The 15,832-nt window shown below is 36.4% G+C and overlaps 1 protein-coding gene across 2 annotated transcripts in view; it reads left to right on the forward strand.

Annotated features, from left to right (window-relative positions):
* UHRF2 (ubiquitin like with PHD and ring finger domains 2) overlaps positions 1–15,832 on the forward strand; it is an 84,065-nt gene that overhangs the window by 66,482 nt on the left and 1,751 nt on the right. The window contains exons 9-15 of one of the 2 annotated variants that reach the window (XM_064735974.1): positions 26–130; positions 8,172–8,278; positions 10,257–10,419; positions 10,959–11,096; positions 11,891–12,014; positions 13,891–14,054; positions 14,806–14,904. In XM_064735974.1, the coding sequence (XP_064592044.1) occupies positions 26–130; positions 8,172–8,278; positions 10,257–10,419; positions 10,959–11,096; positions 11,891–12,014; positions 13,891–14,054; positions 14,806–14,904 (900 nt within the window). The remainder of the gene's footprint in view (positions 1–25; positions 131–8,171; positions 8,279–10,256; positions 10,420–10,958; positions 11,097–11,890; positions 12,015–13,890; positions 14,055–14,805; positions 14,905–15,832) is intronic. The other variant, XM_064735975.1, reaches the window with a different exon arrangement.

Consider the following 15,832-nt stretch of genomic DNA (forward strand, 5'->3'; position numbering starts at 1 on the left):
AAACTGGCTTTTTTTCTGTTTCCAGGTGAGTGAAGCAGGTGTTCACAGGCCCCATGTTGGTGGAATCCATGGACGCAGTAATGACGGAGCTTATTCACTCGTACTAGCTGGGGGATTTGAAGATGAAGTGGTACGTCATTCATGCAAGCAATGGTCTTGCTGTTCTAATGCATCAAATGTCCCTGCATATAGAGTTGTATTTGGTGTTTAATCTAAGACTTGTGTTTAGGCAGATATGACTGTGGAAAAAAATATCTACCACTGATAAATTAAGTAGTTCTTAGTATTTTGGAGAGAAAAATCTTACCAAATCTTAAGGAATGCTTATGCTCAGATCTACATTAAAGCAAAATGTCAGTTACTGGATTTGACATTGTTTAGGGTAGCTACATTTCAGTATACTTTTGGAGTTTGAATTGAGTGTGACATAAAATCTGATAGTGCAATTGTGTGCAAATAATATGTTATACGTTCTGCTTTTGTCACAATTTAATTACATTCTAAACAGTATTTCTAATTACGTGATAAATTTAATTTAATGAAGCAAGAATAAAAGATATGTGTTAGTTGATACTATGAAGTTCTGAAGTTTCTTGACTTCTGCTAATAAGCACTTTCAGAACTTCTTAGCTTCCTCAGATTCTTTCTCAGAATCTTGATCCCTAAAGGTGCTGGGAAAAAATTCTACTTTGGTGTTAACATTTAAGGAGAGCAACAAAAGCAGTTATGCAGCTAAACAGAAGACTAAATGCTTTCAATTTTCATCTTGTGGCGCTGTCCAACATTTATTTATGAAGAGATTACAGTTTTTTCAATTAAATAATATTTACACAAGGTACATCCCTTCCTGCAGTTCCAGTCCATCAGGTGGAATTTTGAATCTTGGATGAGGTGAAGGATAATGCAGTAAGCAACCTGTCGTTTTTTTTTTTTTAAATGCCCATAGCTGTCAACCACAAGGAAAACAGCACTGAAAAAAAAAAAAGCATATGAATGAAATAGCATCAGAAGGTACTATATTCTATGCCAACTGCATCTATGAGGTGCTGCTGCTGCAGAGTATTGCTTTCTGAAGGAATATGTGTCTCTATTTGAACAAGTGGCATAAGAAGGTACTTGGAAGTTGGATATGGTGTCCTTAGTGTCTATCCCAGCCCAGGATCTCAGACCCTAAGAACACTGTTTCATTGAAGTTGTATCTGCTATGCTGGGATGCTGCAGACTCCTCTTTTTATTCTTTTTGGTGATACTGATGTCCCCTTATTTCTGAGGTAGTAATTATTTAATTCAAAATATTAGGTAAATTTAATTGGATCCTTTGCATGCCTTTTCAATTCACCTAAGTGATGTTGTGACTATGTGGTTTTGTGACACCTAAGCAATGCCACAGTCTGAAAGATATAAATACTTTTGAAAAGGCATAGTAGAATAGAAAGGTTGCAGATAATACTCTAAAAGCAGTTTTTTTCTCTTTTCTAAACTAATAATACAAGGGGTCTTTTTTTCCCAGTTACATTATTGAGGTTAGTTTTTCTTCTTTCATGTGCCAGGTTTGTCTTCCAATTACTTCCATTTTCCCTGTTTTTTTTGAAAAAGGTTGAGATTAATCTCCTGTAAGAACATGCACAGAAAAATTGAGTCCTGTAATTAAAAGTGTCCTAAGTACAGTATCTAATTAATTTGAGATGTGAAATTTGAGATTTATTTATTTGAAATAAAATATACACACAAAAACCTCTGCTCACATCTATTCATTTTATTGTATGAGTACCAAAAAAGAGAGGTAACTCTTAATTGAATTTCAGTGGTGCAACAAAGATGCTTGTGTGTAAACTTTTATAAAATTGGGAAATAAATTCATTTTGGAGGTGTATTACACTGTTCATAAACTTTATGTAGTATCTAGGCACACGGATAATGTGTGCCATCTTAATGCACTTCCTATTGCTTTAAATCAGCAAAGCCACACTGGGATAAAGTAATTACAATATACATTGCAGGAAACTGAGTTAACTGTCTAGCTTTCAGATCATGACATTTTTATGCCATGCCTGTAGAAACTTATAATCCTAGAGACCCAGAATTTTCTCTAGTTTTACTGAAGTTCGGATGTTCTGGATGTATTGGAGTGCTCATTAATAAGTTTTATCAGTTCTGTCAGATCTACCCCCAAGACTGAGAACAGGTATAGTCATAGCTTATAAAATGAGCATTGGGTGAAATTGTTTGGTACATGACGTTTTATCTTCATTTCTAACTACATGCACATAAAATATTTGCACATTAAGCTCTCTCCTAAAAATGGGTAACTTTGAATTCTAGTGACAAGTTACATGGCTTACTTATAGTTAGCTATTATTTTGAATATGCTAATGTTGCTAATCTCTTTGATAGTATTCCTTTGATAGTAATCATAATAGGAGCATTACCTGAAGAAATTGAGAAGTCTTTCAGTAATCTATACTCTAAGAACAGATTAGCATTTACCCACTAGATACTGGAAATCTGCACTGATTGTGCGATCACAGTGTTCATGATCAATGTATTCTGATTTGTCTGTTCATCAGATTAAGCAACTGAAGAAGTTTAACTTTTGTTTTGAAAACTTGCCCTCTTATTTTGTGTCATTGTTTTTATGTATCAAGTTGAAACTGCTTTTTATTGTAAAAAGTCCCAAGATTCATATTTCTGCTGGGTTGAGGTAGTGTTGTAAAGATGGTAAATTAATTGTGTGGCGTGCTCCACTTTAATCTAAACAAAAATTGTTTCTTCTATAAGTGTTGTTTTGCATAGGATCATATGGGAGATCTCTGAACTGAGATTCAGGATCTCTTGGAGAATAATACCTGATGTGAGCAGTTGCATCTTCTTGTAAAAGATTCTGAGACTACAGAAGATAATGACTGTAATGACTCAAAAGGGACCCCAGGTGTCCGATTTTCGGCTGTTTGGATGGCCTGGAAAGGCCCGGGGTGGCCTTGGGGCAGCCCGCGCTTCAAAGGACGAGAAGAGGCTTCAAATCTTTTCTCGGTCTCTGTGTTTATTAATTGCTTATCTAAAAGATTTTCTCTCGGCCCGACAGAGGTCTGCTCAGCAGCCAGCCATGAGCACACTCCCCTGCCCTCCGGGCGGTCACCTATCTTTATACTCAAAGTTACGTATACAATATTTATCATTTTTCCCCAATACCTTTTACCCTTATTAACCAGTGCACTTTTAGTAATGACCAATCCCAAAGTGCCACCATCACCACAGAAGATGGAGGAGAAGAAGAAGAAGAAGAAGAAGAAGAAGGACAGGACACGCCCCAATTCCTCCATCTTACTTCTCTAAACCCCCCTGTGCAGAAATCCTAAACCCTGTGTTTCACTCTCTAATTAACTTATCCCTTCACCATTCACTCCGGTGAAATCCTCCTATCCTCATACAAGTGTCGTCTCCTGTGTAGGATCAAAGTCCAGCCACCAGACACTTCTGGCAACATTCCAGGACTCCCGAGCCCCCCAAGGGTGGTCTCGGTGACTCGGCACCTCAGTCCTGAGGTGCTGAGATCCCACACCCAGGCAATATACTCATTGTTTAGGTTTGTTGATATTTTATTCCAAACCCATTCACTGCCTGGAATGTACCATTCATAATCTACTTAATGAAATGAATGTCTAATATGAAATGCATGTATTTTAGATTTTAAATGTGTTGCTTTAACTAGAATTATAGTAGGCTAATTAAATTAGTCATACAGATTGCAGGATTTTTTTTCCCTCAAAAAACAAATGAATTTTGGATCTCCAGCTGATAGCCACAGATAACCGTAATTTAAAATGCTGTCTCTAAAAGCTTTATATCTCCTAAGTAAAATCCCTCTACAGGAAAGTGTCTATGACCTGAAAAGACTTTGGCGAACCTGGTTCCAAGTCAGAATGGAGTTTTAGTGGAACAAAAGATAATGAATCCACACTTGGAAGCCTGAATTGTTTACGTATTAATGTTCAGTTTAAAAGCCTGGTAATCCACCATTTTTGGACACTGCACGGAAAGGAGTAAGAAAAACCTCAGAAAGGAATTTATATACAGTAGTTAACTCAGACTTTGATATTTTAAAATGTTGCCCTACTTCCATCGTCAGCCACCTTCTGCTGTGTCCTGCTATGAAGCTGTCTTTCTTTCTGTTCAGACATTAAGTGAACACTAAAATGGTGAAATGTTTTCTTTGCGGTGGAATGTGCTGTGAAACTGCCAGGTTCTTGCCATCAGGGGCAATTGTGGGGAAGACTCAGCAAGAACAATTATGATGTATTCAGGCTCTGCACTTAATGCAAGGGATTCTTATTGATTTACAAATGAAATTTGTACTTTAGCCCTTTCTTTTCAATTGGCACCTTTTACTGCAGTGTTAAACCATGAAATTATCAAAAATAAATCACACAATGGGCAGACAGGCCAATTCTGTCGGCACTTTATGGGTATAGTTTAATGAAGATGAATGATGACATGATTCAGTTTCAGATATCCCTACTACTGGGGAAAGAAAATGCTCTCAAATGTAATTGCTTGATAGTTAATAATTGACTTGGATTTAAAAACCTCATTTAAAGAGGCTTAGTGCCGTTTTATTTTACTATATCATATAATCAAACTCACCTTTTATTCATTACACTTTACGGAGGTCAAACTGATAAGGGATTGATGAATTTATGATATTTGGGAATTTCTTGTACCGAGAAAGCCAATAAACATTTTTTGTTGTTCAAACTGAAGATTGGAACTCATCTAGAAAATCTGATTGTGTTTGTAATAGCCCATTACTGATAAATACAATTTTTGCATTATCTGTTGGAACCAAACTTTGAAATATGAGCATAAAAGCTCAGACTTAACAGAGATGTTAATGGAGACAGAAAATAATTGAGATCTCTCTTGAGATAGTTAATATTCTAGTAACTTTAAGTAGCTAATGTCCCTGTCAGCTGGTGCATAAAAGTAATCCACAGAGGTAATGTGGTCACTAGCTGTTGAAAGACAGTTTTGGTGCAAGGAAGTGGAATTAAGCTGTGGAAAACAGAAGAGAAGTGGCAGAATTATGTATTTTAACTTAAGAAAATGGGAAGAATGTAGGAAGAAGGGAAGGGAAAAGATAAGACTGTTTTGATGGGCTTTTTGACAGCTATTTTTTTTGTTCAATGAGAACATATAGACATAAATAACTCCTTTTACCATACGTTTTCTTTAACTGTTGACACATTGTCTTCAGTTCTGCTTTTTGATCCTCTTCAGACAAAATAGCTTTACCAATGTCTTACTGGCTCTCAGTTAAAAGTTGTTGTAGGTGATTGGGAGATCCTGTATTATCTATAGATATAACTCAAAGCTGTTGAGAGATTGTTTTGATGAGTCAATACTCTCTAATAGTCCCAAATAATAAGCTGTGAATATTCCTGTAATACTTCACTTTAAAAGTAAAACACCATAAGCCAAATGAAAGTAGGTACTGTAGGTGTCCAAGTATGTCTCTGGAGTACCAGTGTCCCTATTTCACTCCTGCTTGTTGTAGGCACATTCATATCCACATTTAATCCAAGCTTTAGACACTTGGTCTGTGCATCACTTAGTTTTGCCATTTTTGATTTTCATTCTCTACAAGCACTTACAAGTTCTTCTGAGTTTTCTTCCTCTTTTGTTTGCGAGTTGCTGCTATATCAGTGGTTCAAATGTCCTCCAATTTCTCTTCATCCAGCCTAGATCAATGGCAAGATCTCTGACATTTTCCTTCAATTCTAGAAACTGTCTTTATTCCCTGAAATCCTTTTTTGTTTTTTTTTTTCTAATATATCTGATATGAAAAAAGGAGTATATTTTGGCTAGAAAATAATAAATAAGGCAGCAGCGACTCTTCCTTATATTGGAAGATGTTGAAAGATCCTTGTACCTTGACCTGTAAGATTGATGCTACGTAATTGTTCCTCCGTTTTCCTTCCTATGGAGAAGCAAATGTAACCCATGAAGTGTGGGATATGTTCAGGAGGTGAGCACATGTGCATAGACCTTCTGTCCATAGTATCTCTTCATGCACAATGTTTTCAGTTTGCCTGTGGTTAGACTACCACTAGAGAACCACTTAGCCTTTCTTTGAAGATGCTGGAAGTTTGTTGGGTTTAGGTCATTTACATTTAACCCAATTTCCATAGAGGTATGTGCAAGTAGGAATACTGCACATTTTTGCATTGTCTCTTGAAGTTTTTTTGGCTAAAATCTCTAGCAATTTGTCCTTGATTTATGTTTTTCTGTTACGCCCAAAAATAAGTCTATTCCATACTTTCTTCTATTGAAGATTTATCAACAACCTAGTAGTTGATAAACAAAAGTTTGTCAGGAACCTGTCCTGTCTTATAAATAATTTTCCCCATCTTGCTTTCATATGAACTGTTTCTGTCTTTCATATATTTTTTCCGCATTCTTTTATATATGTTATATTGGCATTTATCTCAAAATTATGTTTCAAGTAGAGGGAAAAGAAATCACCTTCTGGTTTCAGTTTAGCTCTGCTTGTGTATCAAAAACTGCCTTAACATTCCTCCCACCCTGCTACATCATGAAGATTGAAGATGTTCATGTTTCTTTCATTGTTACAAAACCCAGGCCATGCCGGATTCATGACATTCCAAGATATGTTTTCCCATTTTTCTGAACTTGTCACAGGCTTCTTATTCATTGTCAAAATGCAATTTGTTTGAATGATTGTGATACATGAACCAAATCCATCCTTTTTTATATTATTATCAGGATCATCCTTGTGTGATTTGTGCATTGTGTTTGCCTTGACAATCACAGAAAAATGAAACATACTCTGTGATTAATTCCAATCCTGTGATATTTTATTTTATACAATTTATTTTACATCCTTTCTTAGGAAATGGGTCTGGTTGGTCTTTTAAAGTTATCTCATATACTGTCCTTAATAGAACTACATTCTGTTTCTGTTGGTTTTAAAGATTTATTCAGTACACTAAGTAGCCTGTTTTAAGAAAGCATATGCCAGAATTTAGAATTTAGAATCTTTGCTAGGTTTTGTGTATACTTTAAATTTAATAGCACTTGTGTTTTATTATGTACAGATAACTGCAGCTGAATTTCTGCTAGGTTTTCCTGACACAAAATAAAATGAACTTAATTTCTATAGTTTATCTATGGCCTTGATCAACTAGTGTTTCTCTTTCTAACCTTCTCTTTTTCTGCTGTTGTCAGTCATGAAATATGTGTAACAGTCTTGCACTGGATCCTAAATAATGTCAGACTTTTAATAGTGGTAAGAAATTGACTGAATTTTATTACTGCATAGATGTTCAGAATTTTGCTCTTAAAATTCATTTAAACATTGTTTTTTGTATTAAATTGCTATATGCTTTATACCAAATATACATCTCCAAAGAAATAACATATAAACTATATATGTAGTCTGTATATTTATGAATTTCTGGAAATACATTCATTTCTCAGGAGTAATATGAAATTTTGTCACAAATTTGTACAGAAAATAGAAACACAGGCTTTTCTTGAGAGTATTTAGATTCTGACAGTTTTCATAGCTCATGGTAAAAGATTTTATCAACCTTCCTTCAATTTCATGAAATTTCTACATCGGAACTATAGTACAGAATTATTTTAGTTTACAAAATATGAATCTAAATTATTTTAAACTCTTACTGAGTCAGAAGAGCTGGGATTACTATTTCATTAAAGCACCTGCTTGGTACATAAGGCAGCATTCTATGTACTTACTAGCACTGAGCTCCTTGCACAAGCTGAAGTTACTGCCATCATCCGTCCAAGGTAATTATTCTGTATTTTACAAATATGATACTCTTGTAAACACAATGAAAGCTCAAGAGCAAGCAGAATATGTTCCTCAGATTTTTTTTTTTCTCAAAAATGCCAAAGTATCATTCTTTTTATGCAGGCATTTTTTAGTCAGAATTTTTTGGTGAAGAGGTTACATCTAGACCAGGACTTTTGTGCTGGTGCAGCTGCTGCAAATGAAATTGAAAACATGTCTTTCATGTCCTTGATTACAGTTTTTCTCTCAGTAAATAGAACAAATGAAGTTGCTTTTTTTTTCTTTTAATTGAGTTACTTTACTTTAGACCGTTAAACCAAAGGATAATCTTCTTGCACAGGATCGAGGAGATGAGTTCACTTACACTGGGAGTGGAGGTAGAGATCTTTCTGGCAATAAAAGAATTGGAGAACATTCATTTGATCAGACATTAACACACATGAATAGGTAAGTTTTGAAAATAAAATTTAAAGGTATTCCAATACAAAGAGTTGGATTGTAGGGCTTAATTTAAAACTAACATTTTGCTGTATTTTTTCTCTTTGTAGACGCTGTGTTCATAAACAGCAATGCCTTTTAAGAGGTGTTTTATCAAGCATTATGATTTGTTGCTTTAAAGGAACACTCACCTCAGTGAAATACATTGATTGCAGCTTGCAGTCATGCCTCTGGTTGAAATTGTTCTATAGTCACACTGAGAGGACTCTGTTTTAATTAAACAAGAAGTTAGTCAAAACTCTTGAGCAGAAGTTTTCTGATTCTGGATGTTTCTTTTTTTAAGTTTTTTCTCTTGTGGGTAAATCAGATATAAATTTAAGGAGAAGGAAAGCATGTTCCTTTTCCCATGATAAAAGAAATATTTTCTATTTTGCTAGCTCTTTCTTTCATCATATTTTTCTATGAAAAGCAAGGAATTAGGGTGCAGCTTTATCAAAACAGGTACTTGAAAGAGAACATGTATCCAGAGGAAGAATTAGACATCTGCCTGAAGTGTTTTTCCATCCTCCAAAAGCTGGCCTGAACAAAGAGTACTCCATCCTTTTCTGTTTCTAAGAGCATAATCTGTTACACAACTGACCTCTGATCGCCTGTGAGATGCTGAGAGTCACTGAGAACTTTTGTTTGCCAGGTCCGCATTTAGGTATGTTCTGCTGCTCTCAGACAGGCTGGAGAGGGATTTTTTTCAAGCTGTCTAGAGGAGAAAGAGGAAAAGCCTGACTTGGCTCCCTTGAGAAGGCGGGGAGGAGGGGACATGTGATGTGAAAATGAACAAGATCAAGGAGGGAAGAAAGATGGAAGTAGGTTTAAGCAATAGCTTTACAAGCATATTTAGTGAATAGAACGAAGTTGTTTTGGGACACAGAATTAAAGCTGGACCCTTTAATGTCAGCATCTCTCTCCTCTTATGAAATGAAAATTCGACAGGCAAAACTGCTTAGCTGTGAAGGGAGTAACAATGTGCTGCTCTCATTTTCTAAGCTTGATACAAGTTTTCAAGCACTTTGATACAGAAGATTATGATGATTCTATATAGTTGAATCTGTATGGGTTTTGCTTGTCCAGTTACAAGTTTTGTTTTTATATGGAAAAAATTTTTAATGTTGGCATAGTGTGCCTGTCTCTTACTGCTCTCTACCATGTGGATTCCATACTTGCACCATGTCTGTTTATAACCCATATTATTTCTTCTGTTTTGAGATCCATTATTTGTGTTGTGGCTGGTTCTGAAGGGTTTTCAATCCCTTCAAGTCAGGCTGTGGTAACAGAAATACTGTTTCTTACAGCAGCTTGGTCATACTTTCTTGCTCCAGGTTTCTAGAAAAGGGTCTCTATGGGTAAATTAAAGCTTTTAACTAAAGCTAATTAAAGGTCTAATTAGTTACTATGATTCTTAGTTCTTCTCTGAGGTATTTTATGTATCATGTGAGAGAGGTGTGGTATTTACAGCTTTTTTGAATGGTTATTATGTACCTTTTGCTCTATGTGTTTTTCATCATATTCATTTCATCATCTTTAACTGCGTACACAGTTAAAGATCCTTAAAATCTGTTGATAAGGAGTAGCAGCACAGAAAGCTTGCCTTTTATTATAATTTTAATTTCATCAATTCTATTTAGGAAGGGATTAATTTTAAAAATTAAGAATATTAAGTCTGAAAGGATTGGTTTGTTTTCTAGCAATTTCACATGAGTTTTCATCTGGAACCTAGACAACATATTTAATGTTCCCATTTTTTTTTCTTACCACTCATTTCAGTGCAGATCTCATTTTTTTCATCAATTCTGCTAAAAACATACTGAAAGGTCTATGCTGCTTGATAAAGCAAAATTAGACAAGGGAAACATGTATGATTTAATTATGTTAACTCTCAAAACTCTGCTGGGTGAAGCAATCTAGCTTATGAAGAATTTAAATGTCTTTCTAGGGCACTGGCCCTTAACTGTGATGCCCCACTGGACGATAAAAATGGAGCAGAGTCAAAGAATTGGAGAGCTGGTAAGCCAGTTAGGGTGGTACGCAGTTCAAAAGGACGGCGGATCAGCAAATATGCCCCAGAGGAAGGCAACAGATATGATGGCATTTACAAGGTATTCTGATCTCTACAACATAAAATTTCTTGTAATCTGTTTTTAAAAGCCTCATATGTGTTAGTCTGCAAAGTTTTCATTATTACTTGAAAGAAACAGTTCCTTTTTCTAGAGCTTTTTAGCTTTAGTTTGTTCTGCAAAGTAAACCAAAATGAAATTACTCAAAACAGTGATAATAGAACATAATCTGTATAGGATACCTAAGATTGAATATGTAAATTGCCTTGTGTGTGCTTATTGAGTTAAATTCATTCCTGAAATCAGATAATTTCATTATTTCTTCAGTCCTTCCAGCTGTATCCTATCCTTTTGTTTATTTAAAGACTTCTTAGTTTCTGAAACAAAGGAGTGTGCCTTTTAAGACTACTGTATTTTTAAGAAATACAAAAATTTCACAGCTGAGGAAAGAACTTTTGTATATAATAATAATGTTGTATAAATTAGTCTTGTAATTTCTTCTTGAACAATTAAAGTATGACGATATGCATGTGTTTGACTTGTGATAAAAATATAATCAGTAATTTTGTACTGTTCTTTAGGTGGTGAAATACTGGCCAGAAATTGGAAAATGTGGATTTTTAGTTTGGCGCTATCTTCTGAGGAGAGATGATGTTGAGCCTGCACCTTGGACTTCAGAAGGAATGGAGCGGTCAAAAAAGCTCGGTCTAAGCGTACAGGTTCGCATCGGGACTTGACAGTTGTTTTTATTCTTAGTTCTAGTAAACAAAATCCTGAGAAAGAAATCAGTTAAATTAAAGCTCCTTTTCTTCCTTGTACTTCACTGTGGCAGCTTTTGATACTAAAAACCAGTACAGATTATAAGGAAATTGACAGAATCCTGTAATAGTGACACAGCAGATGGAACAGCAAATGAAGCTTTCTACCCTAGCAGCAAATTGGTTTGTCTATATGGACTGGAAAATCAGAATTTGTGTCCAGTTTTGTGATTCTTAGGCTGGAACAAATTTTTCTACAGGTGACTAGTCTGTCTCAGAAACCAAAAAAACCAGGGCATTTTGAAGTATTATTGTCATGTGAACTGAGTAGTTTGTATAAATAGTGCATTTTAAGCACAGATATAGGCTGATCCATGAAAATTTTGGCATTGCAGAATCCATGAAAAATGGAAAAAAGGAAAGAATTAATATATATTCTTGGCAATGCAATGATACATTGCATTTTACAGCATACCATCATCTCCCCAATTTATATAGTTTCTAAACACACAGGTACAGATATACTGTTTAATACAGCTTAGTATGGATTAGGTTCTTTGACTTGACTGTGCTTTCCTAATGATAGATACTAATTTAAATGTTTTCTCTATCATATAGGATTTTAAAATTATTGTGTGATTATTTTACTATGTAGTCATAGGGATCTAAAGTCTGTTAGAAGTTATTCTTTTTGGTATTTGGTTATTCCTGTATGGCTGTGATTCTTGTTTTAAATCTGTCCTTTTGAATTTTAGTATCCAGAAGGTTATTTGGAAGCCATGGCTAGTAAGGAGAAGAAAGATAAGGTTAAAAAGCAAACTGTGAAACAGGAGCCAAGCAGCCAAAGTAATGGAAACCAGAAAAGGACAATTGATGATGGTATTTATTTTTTACTTCTTTAGCATTTGTCAGCAAAGTCTCTCACGTTAAAATTGCTATGAACTAAGCCATGAAATCTTCGTGGAAGTGTGAAACAGTTTGTAGTGGTTTTATATTGGAGGCACTCACGGAAGGGACTTTCTGAGGGAAGCTGCTAGCAGTTTCCTCCGTCTCTGATAAAAAAAGACCAATCAGTAATTAGCTTTGAAAATCAACAATGTGTTGAACCACTAAGAAAACTGTACACGCCGCTGTGAAGACAGAGGTTAGAACAAGACGAAAAAGCCCAGGAGGGTCTCTTTCCCTTCCGACAAACAAGTAACACAGCCAGTCCGGCCCTGTCTCGGCGGGGCCGGGCGGGGCCGAGCCGGGCAGGGCGGCCCCTGCCGGGGAGCAGGGGAGCACTTCCGGGAAGCCCCCGGGCCCCGTCAGCACGGGGAGGGGAGGCCACGGGGCTGCTGGCTTCTAGCCGCTACTGAACCCTGTCCCCGCCGCCAGCGCGGGCTCCGAGGGCGGCTCTGGCCGGGCCGGGCCGGCCCAGATTCCTCCACAACCACCAGGCAGGGGGAGGGCCTGGCTGCTAAAATCCTAGCCGCTCCCCCAGCAAGTACGGCCGCCGAAGAAAGCCTCTAGTAGCAACAACTCCATCACCGCCCAGCAGGAGTCACATAACCATCTGCAGGCCCTGGGCAAGATATTAACCGGTTTTAGTACACAAATAAAACGGACAAACATCAGTTCTCTCTGTCGAGGGAAAGAAAAGGAAAGATTGAAGAGAGAACAACATGAAACATGACAGTCAGTAAAAAGAAGTCAAGTCCCTGATGGGAGGGATTTAAAGAGGTGCCTTAATTCTAGGCTAAAATCCACTTATGAGGCTATGAGGAAGATATACTTGATACATTAGACTCTTTTTTTCCCTACAACCCATCAAAAATTTTGAGGAGATGAATTGTTCAAATTGTACATACCTAACAAAAGCCTCCATGCTAAAGTAAGCAGATTTTGAAATAGCTGTAGTCCCATGAGAAGTTTAAACCGAAAGAAAAAGAAGAGCGATAAAGACCCTATGCTCCCAGGGAGAGAAGAAGAAGACCTCTGTTCCCAGGAATTAAGCTAATTTCAAACATAGATAAAGAAAACCTTTGCTCTTAAACAGCTCATCTTTAAAATAATACCCCATAAATTAACATTGCCCATAAACGCAGTTTTGGGAAAAGCTGTAAAAATGGGAGGGACCTCATGATTACAGGATTTTCCAGGCAACTGCTATTTGTAAAAATTAAAAGCCAGAAGAGAACAGTTTTCTTATAAAGAAGTCTCCATAAATTAACAAGAGCTCCTCTCCCAAAGTAGACAAAAAAGACTCTTCTAGAACAACTGACTGAATTATTTCTGTAAGTTGTGAGTAAGAAAAAAAAGTTGTAGGGAAAGAAGAAGTGTTCTAAAGGTTTTATTCTAATTCTTTATTCTATTCTTTTTTTTAGTTACTGTTAATAAACTTTTCTTCATACCCTTTTCAAGTTTTGAGCCTAATTTGCCTTCCTCCTAATCCTGTCTCACAACAAGAAATAAATAAGTATATTCTAATGAGTGCTTAATTAAGTGGTAGTGTAGGGGTCTTAATCCTTTTTACTGCTCCTACTGTGTTTTTTGCTCTCAAGCTCTGCAAAAAAATGAAAATTCTTCTGTGCAACTCTTTGCTGCAATCCAAAGCAATGATGTGTAGTATGAGTTGGAGTAGGAATTTGCTTGCTGCATTTCTTGCAAGTAATCCATATTAATCCATTTTTCCTTCTAGAAATAGTTTTGTCTTTCCCTTCTATTAGTTCAGACTAACACTGCTTTTACTGGGTCTGATGGTCACCGTCTTAAGCAGGTACAGAGGAGCCTACAAATACACCCAAAGCCATGAGGATGGGAGATGGAGGGAAAGGAGAAGCTTTCCAGCTGACCCAAGAGCAACAATGGCTGATCAGAGAAGACTGCATGAACCAGAAGCTGTGGGATGAAGTACTTGCTTCTCTTAAGGAAGGACCAGTATGTTTGTTGCATGCGTAGTTTTTATTCTTTGCATTTTCTTTATATTGTTAGGAGAAATCTTGACTCCCTCTTAAAACCTCCTTTGTTTGTTGAACTTATGCTAAATATAGACTGTCTAGCATCAGTTTTATTTGTAAGACTTCTATTCAAGAAAATGTCTAGCCTGTTCAATTTGCTCTTGAGAGATGGGCTAATGCCTCAACAATAGAGACCTTTCTTGCTCAAAAACCATCCTGAAGTTAGAAGTGCATTTTTATTTATTTTCATTCTTGAAGCCAGCATAGTTTTTCTCTGATATAATAAATGTATTTTTATGTTGTGCTAATGTCAGAAATCAGACATGAAGAAAGATAGTTTTAGTCGCTAGGTTTTGTTTAGACAGAAAATAATTTTATGACAGGTTCCCTAGATATGCCCCATCCCTCAAAGTGCTCAAGGCCAGGCTGGATGGGGCCATGAGCAACCTGGTCTTGTGGAATATTCTCTGCCCATGGCATGGGGGTTGAAATAGGTGTAGTTTAAGGTCCTTTCCAACCCAAACCATTGTCTGATTATATGATTCTACAATTTGTAGAAGAGCAGGGAAATAAAGCCATTAAAGACCTGCTTCCTGATAGCTTCTAGAAAGCTGTGCTCAGAGATGTGACGGACTTAAAAACTTCTGGAAGTACATCATCTTTATGTAGTAAGTGGCATTTGTGAGAACTGTAATAGAATTTGTCTCTTTTATCCCTGTGCCCTACATTAGAATTTTCTGAAGAAACTGGAACAATCCTTTATGTGTGTGTGCTGCCAGGAGTTGGTTTACCAGCCAGTGACAACAGAGTGCCTCCACAACGTCTGTAAAGTAAGAATGAACTGCCTTGCTCTGGGCTGTTTTCTTGACTCTTAGACACCAGTCACCAAAGCCATATGCATTTTAGAAAGACAATAATAATTGTATAACATTCTGAGCAAAAACAGACCACAAGTTTCCATTCAGTGTTTGCTGTGTAGCGGACATTGATTTTGTGTAATAAGGAGTGGAAGTACATTCCATATAGTTTCTGATAGACATAATGAGTGAGGTTTACCATTGTGGTCATGCCTTTTTGGTCAGTGGAGGTGCGCTACAGTTTGGTTGGGTCCACTGGTTAGATTTTGGCACAATAACAATAATTTAATTTTACAAGAAATAAACCCAGATTTTATAATTTTATAATTCTTTATTAAAAGTTGTGAAAGGGTGGAGGATAAATACCCTAGAAACTTACTTGGACTTATTCAGAGAAAGTTATGTTATCCTGTTAATCTTGGCATTGCTCATGTTTGCTAGGAGACCATGAATGTCAGTGCATTACTCATGTGTCTCAAAATCTTGATCAGTTGGAGATAAGTCTAAGAAGCGTGGAATCAAATCTGGACTAGAGTTAATTTTGTAGCACTGGTATGTACAGAATCATGCAGTGAATTTTGCATATTTGGATGGTGTCTGCCATACCTAGTATTTCTGCCTGAGGCTGTAAAAGGACTCAAACTATTATCATCCTAGTACAGTATTTGGTAATGCAAGGTTGCTGTTTAAGAAGATACCACTCCAGTAAAAATCAGGGTGTTGTGTGTGGCCTGCACACATGGAACAATTATGTCTCTTTGAAAAACATAAGAAATGTGGAGTTAAAATTTAGAATTGTAGAAATTGAAAAACCATGAAAAAAAGAAAGAAGAGAAAGCTGAATGGCAACAAACTCAGAAAGCACAGTATTTGAAGATATCAGTACATATTTGCGAATACA

This window comes from Zonotrichia leucophrys, chromosome Z (genome assembly GCF_028769735.1).
Source record: "Zonotrichia leucophrys gambelii isolate GWCS_2022_RI chromosome Z, RI_Zleu_2.0, whole genome shotgun sequence".
Taxonomy (NCBI): Eukaryota; Metazoa; Chordata; class Aves; order Passeriformes; family Passerellidae; genus Zonotrichia; species Zonotrichia leucophrys.